Source organism: Corythoichthys intestinalis, chromosome 2, assembly GCF_030265065.1.
Source record: "Corythoichthys intestinalis isolate RoL2023-P3 chromosome 2, ASM3026506v1, whole genome shotgun sequence".
Classification (NCBI taxonomy): domain Eukaryota; kingdom Metazoa; phylum Chordata; class Actinopteri; order Syngnathiformes; family Syngnathidae; genus Corythoichthys; species Corythoichthys intestinalis.
The window spans coordinates 45,998,945-46,014,433 of record NC_080396.1 but is presented as its reverse complement, the minus strand read 5'-3'; the positions used below and the strand labels follow the sequence as shown (position 1 = coordinate 46,014,433).

The window sequence follows — 15,489 nt, the reverse complement described above, 5'->3', positions numbered from 1 at the left end:
ACACGACGTAACTGACACCTCCAAACTAGAGATGCAGGCCACAACATTCAACAAGACATTTCTGTCAATGAAAAATTGGGCCACAAACTGTGTAGTTTCAAGTCTGAGCATTAAGCTAGTGGATATGAAGATATATGTTTACAGAACAAATAACGCAATTGGTTCAATTCTCTCTTTGTGTCAACAAAATGCTAGAAGATGGCAAACATTTAACAATGACAGGGAGAACAGTGGCATTTTGTCTGCAACCAAAACATCTTTGCTCTGCGACTGTTGAAGAAATAAAGATTAATGATGTATAAAAGAATACATTTCACCCAAAACAAAAAGAAAGCTGTTGGTACATGATTAAGACTGTAGCGATGAGACCACAGGGTGCTATTATAGCTCCACGACCGGCACTCAAAAATGCATATAGACAAGAGTATTAGTTTCATTTTGTTTCAATTTGGGCTTCAGTAAAAACTAAATTAATTTCATGCTTTATTGCCCTTTATGTAGTGAAACTGATGATGCACCAAAATTTCCCCAATGTCTGCTTACGCAGGTGTTAAGACAGTACTTTGTGCTGACCTGAAGCCAATAATGGGACACTCCTTGCAGATGTTACACTTGGCCTGGTGTTTGGCGGTTTCAGCGGCAGCCACACGGTGCAGCACGGGCAGCCACACCATGGACTGAGGTTCTAGACGCATCCAGTCCAGGAACATGGCAGCTTCTAGTTCTGGCTTGTTGTTGGCCTGGCCAAGGTCAAGGGAACACAAAAAGAGAATTGTAAATTTAAAGTGCATGTGACAAAAAAAAGCATTTTATTCTATAATACACGCGGTATTTTATACTCCTGAATGATATGGACCGCTTGGATGTGTGTGGAAGCGATCGCTATATTTATTTAGTTTTTTGAATGCCGCGCCATGAAAATGAGTGACTTCCGGCTTCGGTCTTGCATTGAGGAGGAGGGCGCTGTGACGTGTACGGATGACTATACAGCCGTACTGTTGTGTATGAGGACTAAGGATTCAGCTGATTTTGCGGAATAATACGTTTATTTTTCGCATCACGCCAGCCAAACGGCTGCAGAAAAATCTTGCTGTATAAGGGAGAGGCGTGTGCGCCTTTTTGGAGTTTCAAAAGGTTCCCATTCACCGTGGATATTGGCCAAAACAAGCCCGACTACTGTGGGACCATTGGACTTACGAGGAAGTGAGTAAACATCTTGTTTTGTATTATGTCAAATACGAATACAGCGATTACAAAGTAAACACTACAAACTTTCTTTAAATAAAGGACTATTTACATTTGATCATTGATAGGCATATAAAAAGCTCTCCTCATGCACATTAGCTGCACGTTAGCTGCACAACAACTGCAGCCGCCCTCCTCCGGGGAACGAGCTGTAAATTGCTCTCCGCCGGGCGGTTTGCCGATCCACAAAGACAATCGACAACCCAGTCGTTATGTCAAATAATCCGGGCTAGTTATGTGTGATTTTCCGCTTCGAAGACTTTGAAACATCACTTGGTTTGGGTTAGCATGTCGGATAGCTGTCACGCCTCTTGGTTTGTTTACATTCTCCGAAGAAATGACATATGTCCGATTTAAGTGTCATAAAATATCGTTCGGGAGGTGCGACATTAAAGGTGAAGTCGACAGTTTTGACCATTATGGAGTAATTTTGCCATGTCGTTCTGAATAAGTGCATTTTTATTTCATATTCCATTTAGCACAAGACTGTTATTTGTCATGACCATGCCATTTATTTAGCAATTTGGGAAAATACTTTGATAAAAAGAATATCCTGTAAAAATACTGAAGTAAAGAGACAGAAACAATGACATTTTGCAGCTCTCTTCGTCGCGTTTTCCTCGTTGTGAATAGTTCCCCCTCGACGGGCTGACTGGTCCTTCTCAAGCCATTTATTTAGCTATTGGGGAAAAATACTTGGACAAAAAGAATATCCTGTAAAAATATTGGAGTAGAGAGACTGAAACAATGATATTTTGCGGCTCTCTTCGTCACGTTTTCCTCGTTCTGAATAATTCCCCCTCAATGTGCTGAATAGTAAAACCGATGAGCCCAGTCTCCCGCTGACATCATCCACCTGTTGGGGACGCTAGAGCCCTATAATGGTAGGCGTGGCTAACCGGCAGATTAAAAGACTAATTTCTCGTCATCTGCGCTTTGCTAAATTGTTGTATATAGTCGAATCGTCTCAAAATATGATTCTAATTCACATAATAATGCTATTTAAGACTTTTTTCTCCTGTCGTATGCTCTTTAATGACTGATGACATGGGCTTCAGTTTGAAGGTTTCAAATTCTGAAAACAACGAAGATCACTGACAACTGTGTAAAATAGGATACAGTACTTTTATAATTTCAAAATGCTCCATTACTGCAGCAATTATGACGCAGTATATAAACAAAGGAAAAGGACAATTTATTTCGCCAAAACATACGCTGAGACTTTACCACAGTGAGACGGTGACCGAGTTTTACAAATAAGCCTTCGTTCTTTCAGATTTTTTGCTTGTTGTTGTGAGCACTGTAAAATAGTCAGACGTATACATAATTTATGTAACTGTGGCAAGGAGGCAAGCATGCAGAGTCTTCTTGGATAAAATGCACAGGAACAGTCAGCGATCAGTCAGTAACAGCAGCCTCTCCAAATATCAAATTATTGTTGCCTATTTTCTTTCCTTTGTGGCCATTCACTCATGCCTTGACAATCACAATATATTTCTGGAGTTTGATAAAAAGAAAACCAAATACTGCACACCAACGTATGCATCGCCCAGTGTGCAACAGGCCTTAATGGATTTAAGGTGCTCCATTGGAGGTAGGGCTGTTCGATTTTGCCTAAGAAGAAAATCCCGATTATTTTCTCTCAAACCCGATTTTCCAATATCGATTACGATATATACCGTAATTTCCCGAATATAACGCGCACTTTTTCCCCCCAAAATCAACTTGTAAACTCATGGTGCGCATTATAAACGGGTACATGGATGGAGACAGAAATATATATGTATTACATATATATATAAACCGATTTTTTTTCATTGACACGGCCACGTTGTGTTGAAAAAAGGTATGCGGCGACCCGTTGCCGACCATTACGGTACGTGACATCACCGTTTTGTTTCGGTAATACTTCACTCTAATCGGCCGAATGATTTCGTCTGTGTTAAATTCTGCTTTTTTCACTCTTCATAAAGCACAGAATTTAGTTTCTTGAACTCATTTGAGTCGACGTTTATTGCAGCTCCGCAATTCGGACCATAACAAATGTAAGGACACACACTTCCTGTGTCCGTCAACTATATCGGTCCCTCGGGAAACTCAAACCCAAATAACAATAGTTCCTTTTGTTACTGTCGAGTTGACAGCTATGAGCTCTCACGGATTTCCGACTTGCGTTCTCACTTTCATTTTACCGTATCAATCCATGGAAGAAACATTTATTCATCATGAGGAAACGAGCAAGTTATACGGCAGCCTTTAAAAGAAAAGTCACATCTGTTTTGTTTTCTCCTAGATTCTGGTAAGTTGGAGAAGTTGTCAAATCATATTATTACCGTAAATATTGTCAGTTTACGGTAATGTTTTGAACTACCAATGTGCTATGCTTGTGCTGTGTTTCACCAGTCAGTAAAATGACATCTCTGTATCTGTACACAAGCTCTGTTTTCTTCTAAAATTAGGGTGCACGTTATAAACGGGTACAATAATTTTCCCTAGATTTTACAAGTAAATTTGGGGTGCGCATTATACACGGGTGCGCCTTATATTCGGGAAATTACGGTAAATAATACGCTTACTCATGACGTTATCCAATTTGTGTCCAAATTTGGCTGGGCAAAAGTAGCAGAATCGCTGGTAGCCCTGTCATCGTTCTTGCTATTGAAGACTGCGCGCTCTCAAGGGAGAAACCGGAAATACAGAGGAAACTACGGCGGCTTAGATAAACCAAAATGGTGGGGTTTTGAAACTCGAACGTACCTATTTGAAGGTTTTTAACATTGTTTTAACCAGAAAAGTCAGTTTCCGTTCAAAATCGATTAATCAAACAGCCTTTATTGTAGAGGCGTGTGTACAAAGAAATTTGAAGATTAAAAATACTGGTTCATCTCTGATTGTTATACAATTACTTGTACCTGTTTTTGTTTTGCTTTTAACTTGCAATTTCTGCCTTTGTGGCCAAAAACACACTGCAGACAGTAACCAAAAACATTCAGCAAAGGGATATCACTTACAAACTGGAAGCAGCTTCGCACAGAGGGCTCGATGTTGGAACCACCGAATGAAGCCACCTCTCCAAGTTGCCGTGGGATCTGGATCGAGTCGTGGAGAAGAAGACCGAGACGACGCTGGTCACAGAAACCGGTCGCGCTTGCAACCTGCCTAAACAAGACTGTCAAAGATACATTTTTTTAGTAGTAATATCATTGGAAGTGTTTCCTGTAGAAAATGTGATGTCATGTGATTTTTTTTTTTTTTTTTTAGTTTGAGTGAATTCATTTTCAACAAGGCAAATCACTATTTACCATTTAGGTATAAATGGGAATTTGAACAAATGTTCTACCAAATTGGACATTGGACATTTTGGCCGCAAACTTTTTTGTCAGCAAAATCCAAACAAACAAAAAGTAGTAGTGCCATTGTCTCTTTCATTACATAATTCAATTAATATTGTTTTACAATTAATCTTTCACTTATGGGGGTTGTATTACATTGCAAATGCTTTCACCATACTACAGCTGATAAATCAGATATACATCCTTTTTTCCTGAAATTTGACAACAGATATTTTAGTCTTGCTTTCTACAACAAAACCAGTTACGTCTTTCAAGTTCCAAGGATGATAAGGCATAAATGATAGATGCAAATACAGAGAGGGAAAGTCAACTGATGTAGCACTTAACCATGCAGAGCCTTGTTTAAGAACATTTTGTATTACTTTAGTGTACCCTCTACTTTTACACAAGTAAACGAGTCGGTCCCTACTCCTGTTATCTTTTTTCTATACGAGTATACACTAGTTTTTAATCAAGTTACCACTTACAGGGGGAGTTCCGTCTCGTTTAAAAGCTATTTACCCCAAGTATCATCATCTTGACTGACACTTAAAGCCTTGTTTTACAGCAGTAGAAAAGAACTAAAATCATTTTTCAAGCCACAGTGAAAAGGGTTATGAATTCACTTTCATAATGCCCCCCCCCCCCCCCCCCCGTTTCACCTCAACAAGGGCATCTCTCAACATTCACAAGTTAACACAATTTTTAGTAATGCCATTCAAATGTGCACATGTCTTACATCTGTATTTATCCTCCAGGTGCGCTTTGCAAAGTGAGATGATTCCAGTTTTGAAGGATAAGGTACGAATCTTTCCGCTGCGACCACTGGTAAATAACAAATCATGAATACTTCAAGTGTGATACAGCTTAATACAACTAAGTAACTTTCTGTGCACATACGTGTCATAGACGTTGAGTAGCCAGTTGAGACACATGTCGACGCACAGAGGGACACTGACCAGGTGTGCATGACTTTGCTCCAGCCGCTGATATAGGCTGGTCAGACAGGCTACCAGCTGGGAGATGTCAAGCAGCTGCTCATTCTGCTTCAGGCTATGCTGGTCAAACACTTCACACGCCATCGGCATGTTCAGTAAGTCCACTTGACAAGAAAAGAGAACACAGTGAGAACACCACCGTCTTTCAACTCAGCAAACTGTGTTCACTTCAAACGCTATGTGGAGAAACCTTTAGGATGGTGACGAGAGGGCAAAGAAGCAACACATTTCAAGATGACATTTAAAACATCAATTGAAAGTTATTGAATTTAACACCACATGCTGCTTACGAGGATGACTTTCACTGCAAATTCCATTTTAAGTGTCAAGTTCAGTGGATACCTTTTGGGGATTTACGTAATTAATCTTTGAAAACTGTGATTTTACATGACAACCATTTAATCACAGTACTGAATTTCAGGTCACTTTATATAGTTGGACGACTCTTCATTTTTATTAGCTGTCACTGCAAAGTACCTTTGCACAAATTTTATCCTATATGGCGCATTGTACTTAAAAGTTTAGACTAGAGCTTCCAGATAATATCAGCCGATAAAAGCATTTTTAAATGATGTCAGATAATATTGACATCGGTTTTTCATATCGGTTCTGGGCCAATATGCATATGGGAGTGCTATCATGTCCACTTATTGCCTGCCTGTGTTTCTCATGTTGTTTGGGCCCTATACAAGCATAGCTACTAATATTCTTCCTTTGTTTTGTATTCATGAGTGTTGTGTAGTATTTTGGAGATGTGTATATTTTGTTTTGTTAGCATTTCTGGTTAAATGTGGTTACATTATTTCATTGCTTGCAAGGTGTACAAGCAGTTGCTATTCAAATTGACACGATACTTTGCTTTATTTGTGACCTTATTTCATATTATTGTCACAGTGCTTTGGTTTTAGATTTATAAAAAAGTATCAGATTGGTTAAATGCGGACTTATTAACACCTGCAGCTTTGTATTTTGCCAGTAGAGGGGATGCACATTCTTCAGGTGTGCTTATAATGGCTCTGAGCTGATGATAATGTACTTTTAGGGAGCTGGGTGGTCGTAGTTCATTTGAACTTTCTGTTATAGTGGATTTTTTGTTGTTATGTGGTATTGTTGAATGAAGGAACACAACCAAATAAACAGCTAAGAAATATCACACAAGAGGTATTTTCCCACACTATAAGGCACACCTTCAATGAATGGCCTATTTTATAACTGTTTTCATATTAAAGGTGCACCGCGTTAAGTGGCAGTAGTAGTAGTGGTTGGAGTTCCGTTATGCATCCATTAGATGGAGCTGCGCTGAAGCGAATTGCACGCCATGAACCCTAACCCTAGCCAATATTGATCTATATGAAGATGTGCCTTTTAGTGCAGAAAATGGTTACTAATGCTGTACTCCCCAATGTCTTTTAAACTAATAACTACTTCTTTGGTACTGATTAATGCCGAGGGCTTCTAGTGTGACATACACTTCAGAGGCTACATCAGGTTAAACTACGTCATGTGCAAGTTATTTATTAAAACGTAGATTACAGTGATTATTTTTTTTCACCTGCAAAATGTATGATTCTTTCAATGGTTGGGCTCAGACATGTCAAAAATGGGGTTGGTTGTCATTGTCAAATGTCATTGTTTTCCAAAGATTACAAAGTTGAAAGGTTTTTAAAGGCTAAAAGCCTCTCAAGTCATCACTCAGGTTATTGTTCTTCTTCTTGTGGACACTAAGGTTTAAGTCCTACTCAGTCAGTCGTGAACTGATCGTCCTGAAACAGTTAAGTAGCATGGGCCAGTATCCATCTTTCCTCAGAGCCCGATTTTCTTTATTTTTTTCTGCATCAATGCTAAATATTTAATTACAGAATTATGGTTAGGAGTTAGCCATTAGAGGGCAGCCTTCTGTAGATTAGGAATTTGCTATTAGAGGGCATCAGCGCACAAAACATGGACTTATTGGCCCCTGCGTTGCATAAAGGGTACAGAGCTCCCTAGGAATACACAAAAACATGCGTGACACGCACGTGCAGGTTTGTGTGGGTCTTCCGAGTAGCCTGCTCTAAAAGTCCAGTTAGTAAATCTGGATGTATCAATGCTGCGATTCATTGCTAATAAATGAACAGTATACCCCACCTTTAACCCGGTCAAAGAGTCAGAGTCAGTTGGCCCCTACCTTTGCAAAAGATAGAAAATGGATGGACAAATGGCTAAAGAGGACCACTCACAGCACAAAGCTTTCTGTAGGCGTCTGAGTTTCATGGCTGTTCGGTAGGCTGAGAATCGAACGTTGTTCAGGTCAGCTGAAAAAGACATATGAGTCAGAAAATATGTGGTTTTGCAATGCACCGCTTGGAATAAACACATTCAAAATGATCCGCCTGCCGTGAATAAAGCAAATTCTGTGGGTACATTTTACATGAAAATAAAGATTTTTCCTTGCTGTTTTTAATAGGTTTTACATTAAGAATTTGGCTTAAAGAAAAAAAGTGCATGTAACCCCCTGCTTTGCTTACAGCTTGCTGTGAGAGTACCATTGCCGTTTTATGACATACTCGCGCATGGCTACATTCACCATTTACTGTAATATTTGGTGTTTTGACTGAGATGTCACAAATTGTAACCTTAGTGCTTTGAGATACAGGCATATTTATGGGAGATGAGTGGAAAGAGTTGTGAAATATTTGCTTCAAACATTTTCATTGCAACTGCAAGACGTAAGGCACGGTCATATTTGCAAGTGCTTGATTTGTAAAAAAAAAAAAAAAATTATTATTATTCTTTTTTAAACTTATTGGTTCACTCTGCTTAATACACATGCTTAACCTTTCCATAAAGTCCGCCTCCTCGGTTTCAGGGGGTTCTTTTCTTGAAAGAAATTAGGAAGTTACATCTCATTGGCTAAAGAACATTATTATGTTTAAAGAACTAACACATTTGCAAATATAAATATATACAAATATTGACTCCTACCCAATGATTGATAGAGCTCCGTCATCTTCGGATGGTCCCAGCATGTTGTTTGGGTCTGGTGGCTGTTTGAGGAGTGCGAAACAATAGAAAATATGCTTTATTACAGTACTGTCATTGAAATGAATTCTTCTGCTGGGTTAAAGATGTCTTGCTTACGCTGTTATTACTCCAGTCAGACAATAATATGTTCAAGATGAAATAAATTTTTGCCTTTCAAGTGTCAATAGGTATGAGTAAAAAAAATAAGTAAAAACAAAAAAAACTAAGCTGTACTGTACATCTCAAAAAGATTGAATAAGTCAACACATTGGTCTCTAGACTAATAAACAGGGGTGCACATAAGTGGTCCGCATGCGCGCATGCGTACTGGACGTAGACAAACGCGCTGGCTCTCAACGGCTTCCACACGCTTTTGCGTACCGATGGCTGACCACTGTATTTGCGGCGGACACGAGAAAACTTCTCAAAATGTCGAAGAGGCAGGCCACACTGAGTAATTACTTCCGTGTTCCCCCACCCCTGTCAAAAGACAGACAGACGACAGAGACGTCACCGGAGCTACCGAAAAAAAGGACTTATGCTGAAAAGTGGCTACAGGAGGTACCATTGCTAGAAGTAAATGATGCTCGCACGGAAATGCGGTACAAAATGTGCCGTGAGAATCCCAATGTCGCCGATAAGAGCAGCGCATTTTATGTAGGGTCAAAGAACATCAGCCATCCAAACTTTGAAAAGCACGAAAAAAACAGAGAGCATGTGGCAATTAAGCAAACTATCGATGTCAAACCGGACCCCACTCGCCCTATGGACAAGTGGCGGAATAAAGGTAATGAACAGCGACATGCACTGACAAACGTGTTTTTGCTTGCATTTTACAAAGCTAAACATGCACGTTCAATGAGGTCTTATGAGGAGGACAACTCACTTTTAAAAAGGCTTGGAGTTAATGTGGGAGCCGCATAATGCCCTTTATTTTGAATTGGTGCTTTTTATTTCTTTACATTTACCTTCAAAGTAATGGCAATTTTGTTGTGCCAGTTGATTTTAATCAAGCATTAATTGTTAATATAATTAATTAAAGTTAATTGGCTCTAAGTAAAGCTTGTCATAAATTTATCGCATCAGGCGGGTCGGCTCTCAAGCTCAATGAGGACCAAGTCACATCTCCAGGTCCTCCTCTGAGAACCTGGGCAAAAAAATTATGTTCACCCCTGCTAATAAAGTATTTGCCCAACTAAAATTAAGCCATAAAACATTTTACATTTAATAATGCACGACAAACAACTATCAAGGGAAAATGTTAACTTTTAACTAGATAAGAAACAAGACAGACGCTTTGAGAAAATTGAGATACAAATTACTAAAAATTGCACACAAACAGGAAGTTCAAACACAACATGTAAACTGCTTTCCATGGAATTCCTACCTATTCACTTTGTAACTTTCAGTGGTAATGGTGCTTTCACAGTTGTGCCTAGCTACTCATTCCATGGTCATAAACACAACTCTATCATCACAAATGTTGGCTTCAGATAACTTTACCCAAAAAACAAACTGGAAATTCATACAATATTCCCCAACATTACAAAGTGTGCTACGATTCGATTCAGTTCAAGAGCCTTCTGTTGATTTAATACAATATTCATTAGTTCATCTTCCAAGCCGCTTATCCCACATACACATTTAACACAATCTGTAGAAGCCATATTTCCTATACATTTTTGTATCAGTTTGTTTATTTTGAAACCATGTTATTGTTTTTTTTTTGCCACCAGGGGACACAACCAATGCCATTATAGAAATTGTGCTATAAATGTGCGCCCAGGGCCACAGTGCTAGTTAGTGCACCTGGTGGACACGTTTTTTTTTTTCTTACCATAGCATGAGCTGCATGGAGTTTGCTGAATGACTGAAATAAAATAACTAGGGTTGTTCCGATCATGTTTTTTTGCTCTCGATCCGATCCCGATCGTTCTAGTTTGAGTATCTGCCGATCCCGATATTTCCCGATCCGATTGCTTTTTTTTTGCTCCCGATTCAATTCCAATCATTCCCGATAATTTTTCCCGATCTTATACATTTTGGCAATGCATTAAGAAAAAAATGAATAAAACTCGGACAAATATATACATTCAACATACAGTACATAAGTACTGTATTTGTTTATTATGACAATAAATCCTCAAGATGGCATTTACATTATTAACATTCTTTCTCTGAGAGGGATCCATGGATAGAAAGACTTGTGATTTTGTATATTGTGATTAAATATTGCCATCTAGTGTATTTGTTGAGCTTTCAGTAAATGATACTGCAGCCATTCAACCCAAATGCATGATGGGAAGTAGAACCATGACTGTGCATAGTGCTACCAATTGATATATCTTCTCTGGTTTGGGAAATAACATACGGTGTTAAGACAAAGATCAATTGCTACCTTGCTTCCCATGATATTTCTTATCGTAGGGAGGGGGATTGTAAGGCTTTAGCCTATTAATAAAAGGCTCCAAAGGCTGCCAAAATTCACTCTACTCATTTTACGCTGCCTATTATTTCTCTATATAGGTAAAACGGCGCCATTACAGATTGAGCGCGACATTGCGTGAGCGGATCGTGCAACGCATGCATTAACTGCGTTAAAAATTTTAACATGATACATTTTCAAAAAAATTCATTACTGCCGTTATCGGGATAAATTTGATAACCCTACCTTAAGCCTAAACTAAAGACTCTGGATGAGAGTAACATATTATGTCTGTAACGTTAAATACAATTAGAGAACGATTTAATTACATCTCTAAAAATAACCAAACCAAAATCATCCACGTGGGTAGGTCATTGCCGGTATCTACAGTGTGTGTACGTTCGAGTTCCGAAGGTGAACTCAGTATTGGCTTGATTTCAAGTTTGCTAAAATGCCAGTACACAGTAAGTTAAATTTCCCCTTAAGCAACAAAAAATGTAATGATGCACTGACAGTTTTGTTGCTGAAACAGTTGACATTTGAATAAAAACAACAAAACAACATTTTTAAATGATTACGATGTTTTGATGATCTATGTTTTGCATTTTGATTGATTTCATTTTGATTTCAATTGTGCTAAAAGCCTAATAGAGAAACAAAGATACATAATTTGTAATGAATAGGTTTTGGATCACTTTATTAAAATCTGAGAATTTACCACAGCACACAAAATGATCTCTCACAGCACAATAAAAAGCCATAGCACACTGGCTAAGAATCACTCATCTACGATTTTCATTAAAGAAATAAGACAACCAGAAAAGAAACCGACCTTCTTTTACTGCGTTATACAGCCTGTCCACAATTTTGCAGCTAAAAAAATGACAATGACGCCTCTATTTCCTTTGCCTCCTTACTTCCCCTTATCCAGCTGAGCTTTTAAAAGTGCACACGTCAAAGTTGGTCGAACAAGCTTGGCTGCAGTTAACCTTTGTCAGGAGAACACTTCAAAATAATCCATACACATGCCTAGTTTTGCACAATGTTCCTTTAGTCTCACTAAAGAGGAGTTCAACTGTACTTGAAAAACACGACCTGCATAAAAATAGTTAAGACATTCAACTCAATATGTATGACACATACACTTAAAAACCATGATGCATTGGACACCTCATTATTATACATTAGCATGCACACCTGACAAACACAACTGACAATATGGTTGCATGCTGTTTAGCTACACCCAAGCATGTTTCACTCAAATTCATCACAGGAGGACCAAAAACTAAAAAATAAAACAACAACTTACCAATGCACTTATGAAAGTCAACGCTCAAAGATAAGCATATTGCACCCCAAGGACAGACCAAAGTGTTGATGCTACTGTTTAGCAATGCAGAAAAGGGTTGAATGTCCTCAGATTCAGATAAAGCCCAAAATGGTGTTCTTACGGGGAAAATATAAATATGCTGCCCCTAGAATCCGAAGGCCAGCGTAGCGACAGAGTGGGGGCTTGGAAAAAAAGCTATAAGGTGAAGCTGTTACATTAAAAAAAAAAAAAAATCCTATGAATAAAATTTGCCATTTTGTATTCCCGTCTTAAATGATTCTTAGTGCACTCTACGACATAATCAGTAGAAAAAAGACAAATATTTTTTACTTTGATGTATGTTTCGGGCTAATTGAGTCATTGGTGGCTCTATTTTTTTTACCCCGGCCCAAAAGCACCTCACCATGCACAGAGGCTGGTTAGACTGGATGCTTATAATTTCACAGATGCATGAATGCTGGCACATTTGAAAGAAGGCAGGGGCTGAGCTGTTATGAGGCCTTTTCACACTACACTTTGCATCGTACAGCGAAATGTCGGAAAAACATGTTTTGTGTATGTGGTGAGAGGGCAGTACACGCACAATGGAACGTTGCTTGCCGTTGTGTGTGGCAAGACATATGTACGTTTGCACGAAGGGGAGGCTACACAAATAGAAACATGTTGTATTCGAGAGCAGCGCTGCCGTGACGTCAGACCGTACCTCAAATAGGAGAGGGGCTGGCAGAGGGATTTACTGCTATTTTGGTGGAAGTGTTCATAAGTAACACCAGGGCAATGGCAAAAACTTTGATAATTGCGACACATTCCTCACCTTTGGTACACTACAGAGTGGGACCATCAAGCTGATCCCTGCTCAGTCTGAATTATAGCTCAAAGCAATTTGGTTGAAACAGTAGCTCACTAACTAGAGTAAACTCTCAAAGTTACCGCCAAAACTATTCAAGTCCTTTTCACGGATCCAATTATCTACACTTCCTGCCTAAAATGCGATTAGGTGGTGCGATTTACTTTTCATTTCGGGAAAGCCTTGCTGGAGGTTTTTCACCAATGTCACGATTATCACGTAACAACCCCACTGAGAACCTTCTGCCATTTTGGCCAGCTAACATACCTTGGCTTGTATGTAGTACAAATTAAATGCAAATAGTCACAAAAAATACATGTTATTGAACAATACAGATAGGTTAACAGGCATGCAGAGTGAGGGACATATTTCCAAGATAGAGCACACTGGTTCAACTGATCCGTATTTGTTGCCAACATGTGTTTGAAAGACATTTTGTCAGCTTCTGAATTGATAATTTTGAAATACCCAGAAATATAATTACCTCATAAATATCACGAGTACTTACACCCAGCAAACTCTAAAAGCATACAAAAGCCTCCATGCCTACAAGTAATTCGGGGCAGGATCTGTAAAATAGGCTTTATTGATAAAATACTTTTAGTCAATGAGCTCACTTAAATCAACGTATAGCGTGATATTTCTAGAATAATAAAAAGCCATCGATGCGCAATAACGCCACTCCTGTAAGTGAATATATTCAATAAAATCTCTCCTCTGTGCATCCTTGTCCACAGACCTGTACATTATGTATGGACATTCCACATAACAATGTTTACATAAATGCACACAAATGTTAAAATGTATACACAAACGTTAAGCTAAAGCTCTTGACAGTGCTTTAAATTAGCTCACATTCACTCATTAATGCAAACATTCACACATCAATGGTGTTGCTGCCATGAAGGGTGCTCCACTGGGAGCAAATTTGGGTTCAGTGCTTGCTCATGGGCACTTCGACAGTGGGCAGTCGCAGCCGGGAATCAAACCACTGATCCTTGTGTCGCAGAAAAACTCAAGCTACCAACTGCCCCAGTGCCACTCCCTTATGTAATGGATGTAATTCCAACGGTCACCATGACCCAAAATATGCGGTGAATAAAAGGCTGCTGACCAAAATCAGAAAAAGTAAGAGACAGAATATTTTTTAGTTGAATACAGGGGCATCCCTGTGTATTTAATGCAACGAAAATTGCAATGTTCAATAATTACAACATAGGATGTCATTACTCAACTCGACATGATGAGGAATATGTAAAATATATCAGAGAGCATGAACGAATGGAGCGAGTCACCAGTCTTAATATTCTCAACTTTTATTATTGCCAAATTCGGATTACTTGTACTTTTCGGTATAGGAATACTTTTGGCCCAGACTCGGCCAGACCCAATCTCCTATGGCTGGATAAGTTGATTTTGGAACCATTGCACTAGTGAGTGCTAGTGCAAACTAGCATTGAAAAAACAATCGCTAAATAGTAGATTTTGATCCACATTCGGAAGTGGCCTGATTCCGAAATTGTTTTTTTCACACACATTTACATAGTCATTATTAACAGCCGAATTATGCTTTATGCCGAATAAGCAAACCTCTCAATTGTGTCACCTAAATCATGCAATGTGAACCCAGAATATACTGTATTGCGCATAGCTGTGAATGCAAAATGATCTCTACTTTATATATACCCTGTGATTGGCTGCCGACCAGTTCAGCGTGCATCTTTTCTCTTGCTCCAAGTCAGCTGGGACAGCCTTCAGTTCAACCGTGACTGTAATGAGGACAAGTGCTACAGTATATGAAATAATAGACGAACAGATGGTCTCTCTTACTTCTAGTGAGTGAGAAAAATAAATAAAGTGGGTGTCATCAATACTATTGTAGAGAACAGTTTTGTGCAGAGAAGACTGCAAGACGTAGAAGCCACTTAAACAGAGACAGACAAGGAAACTCCATCCGTCAGTCTGTGGAATACATTTTCACAAAATGTTTGGTTGGATTCTCTGAGTAATATAGCGAATGATAATGGCTAGCCTGCTCAGAGACAACAGCACATTATTTCACTCTCAAAAGAGCACGTCTGTGCCACTAAAAGAAAAGTCAATTAATTAGCCAGTCCCTCAATGATCATGTTAACTAAGCCTGTATTTCTACCACGTCTATTTTTTAATCAACTTGAATAGTTGAAATGTAAATTACGGCCACCATTCCAGTTCCCTGGGAAGCAATTTACCTCACATAACATATTTTCAACTGACACTCACACTTTAAGTGATGGCCGTAGAGAAAGCTAAAATCATGTTACAAGCCA

The 15,489-nt window shown here is 38.9% G+C and overlaps 1 protein-coding gene across 10 annotated transcripts in view; it reads right to left on the bottom strand.

Moving 5' to 3' along the window:
* Nucleotides 1-15,489, bottom strand: part of dmd (dystrophin) — a 283,797-nt gene that overhangs the window by 17,084 nt on the left and 251,224 nt on the right. For all 10 annotated transcript variants that reach the window (XM_057829994.1, XM_057829988.1, XM_057829990.1 and 7 more), the window contains 6 exons: nucleotides 8,540-8,601; nucleotides 7,795-7,869; nucleotides 5,478-5,679; nucleotides 5,317-5,402; nucleotides 4,257-4,414; nucleotides 574-740 (listed from right to left, as the gene is read on the bottom strand). In XM_057829994.1, the coding sequence (XP_057685977.1) occupies nucleotides 574-740; nucleotides 4,257-4,414; nucleotides 5,317-5,402; nucleotides 5,478-5,679; nucleotides 7,795-7,869; nucleotides 8,540-8,601 (750 nt within the window). The remainder of the gene's footprint in view (nucleotides 1-573; nucleotides 741-4,256; nucleotides 4,415-5,316; nucleotides 5,403-5,477; nucleotides 5,680-7,794; nucleotides 7,870-8,539; nucleotides 8,602-15,489) is intronic.